General features: G+C 40.2%; 1 protein-coding gene across 1 annotated transcript in view; it reads left to right on the forward strand.

The window, feature by feature from the left end:
* The first annotated feature begins 872 nt into the window (after positions 1-872).
* The window catches only part of ipo7 (importin 7), a 59,363-nt gene continuing 46,790 nt past the window's right edge, over positions 873-13,445 (forward strand). Inside the window, exons 1-2 of the mRNA XM_043705890.2 lie at positions 873-1,155; positions 6,238-6,319. Coding sequence (XP_043561825.1) covers positions 1,072-1,155; positions 6,238-6,319 — 166 coding nt within the window. The 5' untranslated portion in view covers positions 873-1,071. The remainder of the gene's footprint in view (positions 1,156-6,237; positions 6,320-13,445) is intronic.

The raw sequence follows: 13,445 nt of genomic DNA on the forward strand, positions 1-13,445 counted from the left end.
GTGTTTTGTCCTGGCACTGGACATCACACCCATTTGCAAGTGTAAAAATAAATGACACTACTGATTCAGATCTTGTCTAGGACTGAAATTATTGAAGTGAGTGGGCTTTGTTTCTCACAATTCTAACAGATGAAAGGCTTAACAATCAATTCTTCAATGTATAATTTCAGTTACATCACACTACACATTTTTGCGATAAATTCTGTGTTACGATCGAGCCCGGCCACTATCATCTGATGAAGGAGCGTCGCTCCAAAAGCTAGTGTGCTTCCAATTAAACCTGTTGGACTATAACCTGGTGTTGTGTGATTTTTAACTTTGTACACCCCAGTCCAACACCGGCATCTCCAAATCGTGTTTTAATGAGAAATTGAACAGACTGTATTGACCCAGACAGGATCAAGTCAATGAAATGAAAATAGTAACAAGTCTGCAGGGGAACTGCGACTTGGAGATGACAATTCCCATTTTGGTCAAGATTAGAGTTGTACTGGAAAAGCACAACAGCTCAGGCAGCATCAGAGCAGTAGGAAAATCAACGTTTCGGGCAAATGTCCTTCATTAGGAGTTCCTCTTGAAGGACTTTTGCCCGAAACGTCGATTTTCCTGTTCCTCGGATGCTGCCTGACCTGCTGTATTTTTCCAGCACCACTCTAATCTTGACTCTCATCTCCAGCATCTGCACGGCCCACTTCCGCCTAATTCCCATTTTGGACCAGGGAGCGAGGGGGAGGGAAACTACATTCCCCAGGTGGCCCCGCGCAGGCAGGCAGTGACTGCGTGATGGTTGGCGGAAGCGGAAGTTGGTGAGAGGGTTGGCTCGGCCCGGCTGATGACGGGAAGCCTTGCGCTGGTGTATCCGGCATCGGAGGTCGACGCTCTTCCTTTGGCGCCGGCGGCTGTTGAAGCGCAGCTTCCATGTGCGCATCGGCCGCTAGCTGAGAGGCGGCCCAGCAACCACCAGACTCGGTTATATAATTCAAAAATAAATTGAGGGAAGGGGAAACGACCAGACTTCTTATTTTTAACCAAACGTCGATTTTCTCCGAGAGTGCGGCTGAGAAACTTCCAATGGATCCAACTAAAATTATCGAGGCCCTGAGGGGTACCATGGACCCTGCGCTTAGGGAGGCGGCCGAGCGACAGCTCAACGAGGTAACAGAATTAATTGCAGCTCAGGCCCCTGGAGGTGTCGGCGCGCGTCCAAGAGTGAAATCTCCAAGCTGGGGGCCGCTGGCAGCCGGGCCTGGCCTCGCCTTTAGCACCGTGTCCGCTCCAGGGCCGCCTGCTGCCAGCGGACGTGTTACAATGTTTTGCGTTTCTCATCGCACGCAAAGGTTCTCAATGTTCTTGGAGCCAATATAATGACCTCTACCCCTCAGACTCCGATTATTACTTTCTCCTGACTCGTCACGTTAGACTGCTAGTTAATGTGTTCGCTACAGGTTGTATCTATGCCAGGCGAGTCATGTCGAGCTTTTCTTGTTCTTGTATCAAGTGGTTTGCGAACTTTGTGATGTGCGCAGAGTGAGAATGCGGGTACAGTGTTCACCCTTGGGCCATAGGAAGCAGAACCCTCATCGTCCTAACTTGTAATGCAATTGTGACTCGTGTCCAAGTAATGTTCTTTTCTCAAAGTTCAAAGTCTATTTTTAAGCATATTTTAATGTTTATATCTTAAATTCTCACCCCTTTCTCTTCAACCTCATTTTTGTTTCGCTTTAACTATTGCAAAATCGTATTTGACAAGAGGGTATAGAGTTTGATTCCCTCCGCTTGCGAGTAAGTGATGCCTGGAACTTGATATGACCTGCATTGATTTACAAGTGTTAGTCCTCAGCCATAATGTTGGCACGAGTATCGCAGACTCTATGGAAGGGGCTAGGTCAAATGGAAAATCTATTTTGTGTAGACCTGGTTGAGAATGCGACTATTAATTTGTCTCAAACTATTTCCTGTATGTTTTGCTACTGCACTTGAGCATGCTGGATTTCAGAATTCAATTTATTTTTTTAATAAACCCCCAACTTGATAGTGTTAACTATGCCAGCAGATTTGTTTTGTGCCTGGTAACATTTTTTATGTAATGAAGGGCAGTTTTCCAGAGGCCCTCATTCACATGTCTATTGTTATCAATGCACTGAGTTCTAATAAACTTAGGAAAGCTGGGACATTTTTGCAGATATCCTTTTTGCTCTCTTTGCTACTTTTCTCCATTCCTTCCTAAGGGTGTTTTCAATCAATCAATCATAGAATCCCTACAGCGTGGAGACAGGCCGTTTGGCCCAACAAGTCAACGCTGACCCCCTCAAGAGCAACCCACCCAGACCTATTCCCCTGCCCCATTTTCCTCCCTTTACCCCTGACTAATACACCTAGTTACAAATCACTGAACACTGCAGTGTTTTATACTGTCAGAGTTGATGCTATCCTCTTTTGGTACTTGTCCAAGCAGCTGTTCTACAATTGAAGCCTTAATAGATAATGCTGGTACATTGTATCATGGAGTATCAATATTTTTCATGAGGATCAGCGAGCAGGTGTGATAAACTTAACTAGTATTTGTATGAACCTTGACAGTGAGCCTATAAGCACCAGATGGTATTTCCTTTCTGTGGTGACTGGGATAGGAGTCTTGGAATTTTTTCCTTTCCTCTCAATTTTTACCATCCCGCCTATACCTTGATTCAAGTTTTTTGAAAAAAAGGATTATATTAAACTAGATCCCAGCATATCATGTCACATTTTTGAGTGAAGTATTTGCTGGAACCTGTTGGGAAGCACACTTGGTTGGCTTAAATAATACTGCATTTAGTTTTTGCTAAATTACTTAATCTCAATTTAAGAGCACTGAGTCCTAATTTCATTCTCCACCCTATTATGCATCCGATTGAGTATTCAGAGTCGTATTGATTTCAGGCCGGACTTAGGTTAACCATTTCACCCATGTTATTTTCTGGAAAATGCAAGACAAAACAGAATGGGGTCTCTTTTCTGGAACAATTGTAATTTGATTTCTACCATTGATTTCTGAAAAGTATTTTCACATTATATAGCTACTCTACTAGTTTCACGAACCAGTAAGATCAAAATATGCAAAAAAAAATCTTCTGAGAATCTAGGACAGGAAGTATAGCATTTTCATGTCCTATGTCAAAGCATGAATCAGTAGAAACATTTGTCGAATTATATATGATGGCACATGTGGGTATTGCTGCCTTTATTTTTCCATAGTATATTTAGGAAGGCAGTGATACATGATTCACCAACTTCTCCAGCTCTTAAGAACCATTTGACTTAGTCAGTAAAAAAGATTCCATGATAGCAAATTAGCTGCAGCAGGCCCTCAAAACACCATCCTAATTTTCATATGTGACAGTAATTTAACTTCTCAAGACTAAGTATTTTGGTCATTAGTACTCATGATTACTGTATGCATATGGGACTGAAATGGAAGTAGCTACTCAAGGAACTAGACAAGCTGCAGTGTACCTTAAATTGAAAATGACAAATCTGTCTCCACCCACCATTTTCTAATGTAATCCAACTGTATTCTTACAGTTATCATCCATGACTACGGATGTACTGAAAGTACATTTTGAAAGAATTATGTTAAGGATTAAACTTCTAAAAATAAAATATTGTTTGGAGATTGATTTTAGCAAGTTCATATTTAGTTATGTTGTCTTTGACAAACCAAATTCCAGTATGCCTTTCAGCCTTTTCATGATTTGGGGGTGCCAGTGTTGGACTGGGCTGAATGAAGTTAAAAATCTCAACACCAGGTTATAGTCCAACAGGTTTATTTGGAAGCACTAGCTTTCAGAGTGCTGCTCCTTCATCAGGTTTTCCAAGATTCTTATTTCTCTTAAGATTCATATGACTGTGGTTATGCATTTACAATTTGTCTATTCAATGTATTTCTATTTGTATTAATCTGCTTCTCCATGTCTCAATTTTTCAGGCTTGTGAAGAGTCAGCACCTTTCTGCACAGGTGCTGGCTGATGTGATTTTAGCATTTTTTTTACTTCATCTCCAATCTCTTGTAGTTTGCTTTTAGATTCATTTTGTCTTGATCTGGCTTGTCTCAATCATTATACTACTTAAGTGAATACTGATGACCTTCTTACCATTTACAGTCCAAAACCCCTTCTGCAAAGTTGGTTAGCATCTGAAGATAGGTTTTGGCTTAACTAGAATGTCCAATGTTGAGTAGTTTGCTAATGTTGATATAAAATTAATGAACACTTGATATTGCATGAGATCAGATTGTTGTAAGCATTCTCTAACCAGGATTAGCACATTTTTAGGCAAGAAAGTTTAAAAAAAAGTCTGGAAGTACAACTGCCAACACTTCGAGTTTGTTTCTAACATTTTGTACAGAAGAAAGTGCCACTAGATTGAGAGAAATCAAGCATTTAACTTGGATTGTTAAGTGCTGCATGCTGTTCTTTCATTCCTTGAAATGTTCATTGCAAAATAAACTGATGGGATGGAAGTAACTTAGCAGTGGAAGTCACTATGGATTGGAAGTCCTGTGTGAAATGAACGCAATATTAGTCTAGATCTCGGTAAGGAATTTGTATGTAAAGTGTTTGACAAGATTCAGCATAGTAGACCGGTTGGTAAGCTGGATCACATGGAATCTATGGGGAGCCCGCCAATTGGATGCAAAACTCTCTTGAAGGTAGGAGACAGTGGAAGTAGAGGTTGCTTTTTGGATTGGATCAGTGATGTGCTGCACAGATCAATGCTGAGTCCACTGGTTGTTTTGTTATTTATGTAATTAATTTGGAGGTGAATTTAGGAGGCATGGTTAGTAAGTTTGCAGGTGACATCAAAATTGGTAGTGTAGTGGACAGTGAAGTAGATTCTCTGTATTCATCAGGTGGGCTGAGGGGTGGCCGAGTAGTTTAAATTAGATAAATTAGGTGTTGTATTTTGGTAAGGCAAACCAGGGTAGAACTTGTACAAATAATGGTAGGGTCCTGGGGGCTGTTGCCAAACAGAGACCTAGGAGTGCAAGTGCATAGTTCCTTGAAAGTGGACTCGCAGGTACATAGGATAATGAAGAAGGTGTTTGGTTTGCTTGCCTTTATTGGTCAATGCATTGACTGTAGGAATTGCGACATTATCTTGAGGTTGTTCAAGACATGGGTGAGGCCACTTTTAAAATACTGTGTACAATTCTTGTGCCCTTCTATAAGAAGGATGCTGTTAAACTTGACAGGGTGCAGAAACGATTTACAAGGATGCAGGTGGGACTGGAGAGTTTGTGTTAGAGAGAAGCTGAATAAGCAGAGACTTCTTCCCTTGGTGTGTTGGAGGCTGACAGATGATCTTATTGAGGCTTATAAACTGAAGGAGCATGGATGGGGTGAAGAACCAGAGTCTTTTTCTTTGAGTGGAGAGTCCAAAAATAGAGGACATAGATTTAAGGTGAGAACAAAGATTTAAAAAGGACTTGAAGGGTAACTTAATACAGACTCTACGCGTAAGGAGAACTGCCAGGGGAAGTGGAGGAGATAAGTACGATTTCAACATTTGCAGGCATCTGGGTGGGTATATGAATGGAAACAGTTTAGAGGGGTCTTGGTTAAATGCTGACAAATGGGACTAAATCAGATTGGGATGTCTGGTCAGTGTGGACAAGTTAGGCTGACTGGTCTGTTTCCATATATATGACTCTGACTCCATAATTGTACAACTTTCAGCAGTGAGTTGCCTCAGCTATATTAAGCAACATCATACCTGAAAGTTGGAGGGAGAAGAATGCTGATATTGAATTGCTATGTTTTAAGATTCTGGCATATTACAAGATGAACCAAAAAAGAGTACAAAGTTTAAAAATCGCACAGCACTCGGGTTATAGTCCACAACAGGTTTATTTGGGAGCACTAACTTTTGAAGCACTGCTCCTTCATCAGGTTGTCCTGCTGAAGGAGCAGCGCTCAGAAAGCTACTACTTCCAAATAAACCTGTTGGACTATAACCTGATGTTGATTTTTAATTTTATACACCCCAGTCCAACACCGCTACCTCCAAATCAGAATATGTATAGCTTTGTGTTGTATCGAGGCATGGTAGGGGCACTTTTTGACATCAGATGATCACTTGAAATGTTTTTCAGCACTGATTCCTTGCCTTAATACGGAACTGTAACCTGTATTTAAATGTTTAAAGCAGCTGTCACCTGAATACACATTTAATAGATTTTTTATCTGTGTACATTACAGGCCAACAAGGCTGTTACGTTTGTATCAACTCTGCTTCAAATTACAATGTCAGACCAACTGGACTTGCCTGTGAGGCAAGCAGGTAAGTGATTGTCTCAACATTGTACAAAGCAGATCTTGAATTACACATTCCATATATGTGGCTGAATATATATATAGTTGCTAGATGCTAGTATATTGTTTCTAGGTGATGTTCTTTTTGATGTAATGTCACTATTTGCCAGATTTAATTCTGCATGTTGGCGCATTGATATGATTAATAAATAATTTGGAAGTATGAAGATGTAAGTAAACGTCCTGCCCTTTCAAAATATGTAAGAGTTGGTGGAGGGGGAAGTGAGAGAAAAAAATGGAAACTATCCCTGGTGATGTTTCTTTTTTTAATCCAGCGGGATGCAAGTCTAGAAAATAGACTAAGTTGAAATCAGGGTGATAATTTAGCTAGTAACTATCAATTACAGCTTTGTTTTAGTATAAACATTTAACTGGCAAAATGATACCAAAATATTTAAGTATTATAATTTGGCCTCTACCTTTTGCCAGCCCACTTAGTTTTTTCAGTTTCTGTTCTAATTATGTCATTTTACTTTTTTCTCTCAAATCTGTCTCAGCATTTTCAGTTGAAAAATATTACTTTAAGTTTCTTTGTCTACAGTTGTCCACTTTTGAGTTGGTGGCTACTTTCAAAACAAGCTCTCAACTTTCTAACAGTGTGAGATTCTTTGACACCTCTTTCTGAACTGTTGAAACAGGAAGGGGAACAATGTACTCCAATCATGACCATGTCTGAGTACATTACAAAATGACACACACAAGTTGGCTCCCAACCACTTAACAGTTGATTTGTGGGTGCTAGAATTGTCTGAGATGTGATGCACTAGAGTTGACTTCTGGGGACCAGAAAGTGACCAAGTTAATGAAGAAAATTGCTGGCATTTAGCTAAAATTGAAAAGAACAGAATGTTGCGTTTAAAATGTTTTCTTGACAATCACCTTCAGGTCTAAGTCTTGACCCTGTTGTGTAAGAACTTAGCTTTGCACATCTTCATTTTTTAGTGTACGTAGTGAAAATTGGGATCTCGCTCATTTAACAAACATTGTAATTTATCTAGTCAGTTTTAGTCCTGTTAAAACACAGGTCTGAGACTTCCCTGCATCGTTCAGTCATTCCATGAAGAAATGTAGAGTATCAATTTTTTTTAATTGAGTAAAATTTGAGGCTGAAATCCATCCCCCATCGTTCTCCTGAATGTTGCAGAGTTACTATTGGCCCTGCTTAACCCTCTCCCCGAAATTAGCCAAATGGAGTCAAAAGTATACAAGGTGCTGAACAGCTGCTTCCAGTGTTATGTCTGAGTGATTCTATTAAATGGATTTGCATCAGTGTTTGACTTCACCAGTATCAAGTGTAAGGGGTTTAAATATTTTGTGCAAAATTCAGTGGTAACCTGCAATGAGGCATATGAAAAATGAGTTTTTTTTTGACCAAAACTCCAGAATTGACTTTTTGGATGTGAATTGAATATCCAAAGTGAAGTGATATTAAATAGTATGCGATCTTGTACTTTGTAGGAATAAAAGGAAGAGGTGCTGGATAAATGTGGTGTTGAAGGAGTAGAGAGCTGACTGAAGGTGGGAAGTGGGTGGGAAGTAGGTTGAATTCACGAGAGAGAACCATTTCAAGCTTCTCAATAAAATAGTACTCTGACTGGGAACCAGGAAAATTTTAACTACTGAGGATTACAATGGAATGTCGATTCTCTAGGTTGGGATTGCATATATTAAGGATCTACGATAATGGTAGGGAGAAATGTAGTGGACACTATTGGAATGAACACTCGTTACTGTATGTGCTCGAACTGTATGTGTTAATAATCCAGGACCAGATGACTCTATTGCCAGCAGCCATGAGGAGTCCAAGTAGCAGCATAGAAAACTAAGTATGTGTTACACTCTAACTGGAAGTTATCTCCTGAGTAAGCCTGGTGGAGATGTAAAAGTAAATTGAATTGGCACTATTTACCATCCCAGTATGAGTGTTATTATGCTGTGTTAGGGGAACAATACAATGCAAGAATACAGTGTGATAAACAGTGTGTCCTTTTTTAAAAAAAGGGTAATGATGAGAATTTGAAGACAGGGGGAGAAAAGCTCAGACAGGCATGAAGCAATGTAGTAGTTGAATAAATATATACATGGACCCAAGTAATGCAAACCTAAGTGAGTACTTAATTGTGAGCTAGCCAGATTGATGGTCCATGTGGGTGGCAAGTCTTTGCAAACTGGGTGTCAGGACAGCCCCTGATACTATTCGTAAGCAAAAAGAAAAAGATGCATGGAACAAAAAGCATGAGCTATAACCAGAAGGAGCAAAGGTAAGATTTGCTGACAATGAAATACATGGAAACCACAATTACTTTACTTGTATGTATGAACCAACAATAGCAAGGTTACCTGCTTGTACAGAAATCAACATTGTGATCATTCATGGATATCTCCTAAAATACTGATATTGGAAGAGACCAGGGATACTTGGATAAGTTGATCCAGAGCTTACAAGAAATATATCCAGAGAGATTCAATACCATGGGAATTTTCAAAGACTTCAATTCCATCATGCAACTTTTCCCAAAGTTCAGTGATCGCACGTGAAAGAAATGGAAGAGTGAGCAGGATGATCCAGAATGCTATAACATTATCTGTCATGTACGTCAGACTGGTGCAGTTCTATTACATGTGTGTGCATGCAAAAGTAAGATAACACAATTAAGGCATGTTTGGTGTCAACAATTCAACTTTTCTCTAAACAGATGCTCTCTCAAAATTCTAAAAGTTAGAATTGAGGATTTACAAGAACCAAATCCTTTGCCAACCTGGGTGCTAGGCATAGATATTGGTCAGTTCACTTGGCAAAAGAATCTCAAGAAATCTCTACTTTCAGAATACCATTTGGAAAATTTTGCTTCCAAAGACACACTTTTGGTTTATCTGCTAGTCAGGATTTGTTCCAGCAGGCTATGGCAGAATTAGAGAAAATATATATTGATGTCAATGTATTGCTGAAAATGTGTTGCTGGAAAAGCGCCGCAGGTCAGGCAGCATCCTAGGAGCAGGAGAATCGACGTTTCGGGCATGAGCCCTTCTTCAGGAACACATTTTCAGCTCTGATCTCCAGCACCTGCAGTCATCACTTTCTCCTAGTCAATGTATTGCTGCCAATATTACGGTCATGGGAAAAATCAAAGAGAAAGACCAAAAGTAACACTCCCTAATGGTGGAAACAAGTTTTGCAAAAGTAGGCCCACTTTTGCAAAACGTGCGCCCACACCTCCTCCCCTTACTTCCCTCCAAGGCCCCAAGGGACACTTCCATATCCGCCACAAATTCACCTGCACCTCCACACCCATCATCTATTGCATCCGCTGCACCCGATGTGGCCTCCTCTATATTGGGGAGACAGGCCGTCTAGTTGCGGAACGTTTCGGAGAACACCTCTGGGACACCTGGACCAACCAACCCAACCACCCCGTAGCCCAACACTTTAGCTCCCTCTCCCACTCCACCAAGGACATGCAGGTCCTTGGACTCCTCCATCGCCAGACCATGGCAACACGACGGTTGGAGGAAGAGCGCCTCATCTTCTGCCTGGGAACCCTCCAACCACAAGGGATGAACTCCGATTTCTCCAGTTTCCTCATTTCCCCTCCCCCCACCTTGTCTCAGTCAAATCCCTCGAACTCAGCACCGCCTTCCTAACCTGCAATCTTCTTCCTGACCTCTCCGCCCCCACCCCACTCTGGCCTATCACCCTCACCTTGACCTCCCTCCACCTATCGCATTTCCAAAGGCCCTCCCCCAAGTCCCTCCTCCCTACCTTTTATCTTAGCCTGCTGGACACACTTTCCTCATTCCTGAAGAAGGGCTTATGCCCGAAACGTCGATTCTCCTGTTCCTTGGATGCTGCCTGACCTGCGCTTTTCCAGCAACACATTTTCAGCTCTGATCTCCAGCATATGCAGCCCTCACTTTCTTCTCTAAAATTTCAGTGGACTTGCAAATCGACGATTTTGAGGTGGATGGCATGCTTTAAATCGTTTTGATTTAATTTTTGTCAGCTCAAATGTGACCAACTTCAGGAAGAAATAGCTAATCAACTAATGAAAGCATAATGCAAATTCCGTCATAGAAGGATAGCCTGACTTAATGTAAGGGTTGCCAGACACATGTTTTTGGCCAATCAAACAGAAATGAACTAGTTGTCTCAAAAGGCATAGTCTTTGAAAGGATAACAATGCTAGTCTCAAGTCCTTCAAGGAACGTTGTTGCAGCTGCATCAAGGACATATTGACAGACTGTAGAAGATTGCTGGTGTGGTATTGGCCAGGGATCAATAATGTTATCACCAACCACACACAGAATCTCCAACACCTTCAAAGGTATAATCAGTCACCTGGTTCAAAATCACAACAGATTCATTTACCATATATGGCAGTGATTTTTATGCAGGTTACCAATTATCAGGATGAAAGGATGATAACAATAAGGACATCTGAAAGGGTCATATGTGACATAAGCCATTGAATACAAGCAGAACTTTTTGACATGTGTGTCAAATAGGACACATTGTGGCCATTTCACCACACTATTCCAGCCCATGGTTTGCACTGTTGAAGTGCTAATGAAGTATAAGGAGACAAAAGGAATCTTTGTATTGATATGCTACACCTGACAACACCACCTCAGGGCATGAATTTGCCTCCTTAGGTTAATGTTTGGAAAGCAAGATTAGACAATCTGCCCAGGTTTTTAAAAAGTACAGGACAAGCTGTTTGAGAAACAAGGGAGAGTGAAGATGGTACATTACTTCCATTGAGATGTAGAATGGTTTAATTTGTGTAGGACAAAGTTGGAATCATGTCTATTAAAGGAAGCTGGCTGCCCACAGAAATATCCCATTTGTGAATTGAGCCTAGGTCCTACAGTGGAGAAACAGAAACTATCCCCAGTAATTGCACAGTACACCAAAATGTGCCTTGAGCATACTCTTGGGTAATGAAGTTATGGAGGATCATCACAACAGTCCAACACTCTTACAACATGTAAGCAAACAACATACACACAAATCACGAATACCATCAGGAGAGCTTGAAGGATTGTCAAACTACCTGTGTGTTACACAGACTCTCAACTTAAATTTTGCAAGTCTTATTCTGGTATAAATAATGTTATTACAATTAAATTTACATTTTCTTCATTTCAGTGCATGCAATCAAGGACCAGGCTAACATTATATGACCAAACCCATGAGTTCAACTAGCAGCATGCTAGACTAAAGATCTGTATATAGTTTCTCTCTAACTGCAAGTTATTAGTATATCTCAAGTGAACTTGTTTGTGATTTTCAAGTAAAGTGAAATTACACTACCTAAGAATCCAAAGTGTGCGGTAATTCTGTGTTTAGGAGCAATGTAATATGACAAAAACAAAAATTGCAGGAGAAACTCAGTAGGTCTGACAGCATCTATGGAGGGAAATTAGAGTTAACCTTTTGAGTTCAGTGATCCTTATTCAACCATTGTTTAAATCTGAGTTGCACTAAAAAAGGTAACTACCTGGTTAGATTCTTTGAGCTTTGTACATATGTGATGGGTATGCATTAACTCTGATCTCGCAGTATGTCAAAAGTGGGTTTAAGATTTTTTTCCTGTGTAGGAATGTCAGTTCTCTTGAAAGAAGGTTTTGCTGCCAGCTTATGTTGGGTGTCTTATGCCAATTTACGTATTGTGATTTTGTAAAACCAAAATTAATGCTTTCTTGTGACTGTTTAATGGACAGCTGATTTTAGATATGAATTTGTTGAATATTGCTCCTGTGCAAGTCCAAATACCCCATTGAAGATATTACTCGTGACTGTATCACCTAATTTATGAATTAGTTTAGAAAGATATTCCTCTGAAAGTGAATGTCAAAAGTCCTTTAATCTCAAGAACAGCAATTGGAAAAAATGTTACGTGCCTTGATGTACATATAAGCACAATCATTCTGCAATTGTTAGTGATTCTGAGCCCCCCCTCCAATTATTATCAGTGGGAAATGAATAGATTGGACCCTTTTGTGCTGCTAGTAGCCCCTCTAAAATAAAACCATGAAAAAATTTTGTCAAATGAGGTGTAACAGGAATTTTAAAGGAACGTAAAATTCGTAACTATTGCAAACACACTGATCCTGAAAAACTAGTTTTATTTACCAAATTTCAAGTTTTGCTAAGATTTTTAATAGTGATTTTAAGATAGAAGCTAGAAGATCAACAATCAATTGTATTCCTATCTGAAGAACGTTTACACGCCTTTGACCTTTTTGGTTTTCTGTTTGTTAATACTTTGTGTTTAGCTGCATGTCAGTTTGATAGCATCGCTTGCTGTACAGTTGGCATTCTCTCTGACTTGGCACCAGATTTAAACAAGTTTTATGGCACACTCTTCTCCTTTTACCTGAGATTCGGATCTTGTGGGCAACTACCTTCCAAGGTTGGCAGCAAGCATTGTTACTTCTCTGCTGACCACCAAGTCCAGGCTACTGGAACTGATCTCAGCACTTGTGGATCTCTGATCAATTGTCTTGATAATGTGTTCAGATCAGGTGGGAGTGGGCTGCAGGATGGCATTGTGAATAGCTCCCGTCAGCAATCTACCCAAGCCATGACAACCAAATGGTCTCCTGCATTGTAACCATTTTATGATTTTGTAATAATTTGTGCAATAGATTGGATCTGCTGTAAAGACTGTCTTTTTATTTTTTTTTAAAAAGATACTGGACTGCAATGCGAGAACTGTTTTTGAAAATAATTTATCAGGCTGGCTGCATTATTTCACGGCAAGGAATTTGATTATTATTGTGAACTCTGTTTGGTTGTGGATTTCTGAAATGTGCAGTTGATCAGGAATTGAGGGCTTACTTACAAGTGAAGCTGGTACAAGAACCAGTTGAAACTGCGAACCAATTAGAGGCACAAACCTATTTCAATTGCTCTCTCCGGTCAAACACACCACAGTTTTTAAAATAAACCTCAGTTTAAACTTGAAAGCCGGTTTGCTCTCCTGTTGCAGTTTGTTTGCCCTGTGACTTTTTGAATTGATACATCAGGATAGATGTGAGCACCTATGTATATTTGAGGATACAGTGCTCTTGTTATAAGAGTCTTGCATGTT

The sequence above is a fragment of the Chiloscyllium plagiosum genome, unplaced genomic scaffold, assembly GCF_037043375.1.
Source record: "Chiloscyllium plagiosum isolate Xiang-an unplaced genomic scaffold, Cpla_swu_hap1 HiC_scaffold_18, whole genome shotgun sequence".
Classification (NCBI taxonomy): Eukaryota; Metazoa; Chordata; class Chondrichthyes; order Orectolobiformes; family Hemiscylliidae; genus Chiloscyllium; species Chiloscyllium plagiosum.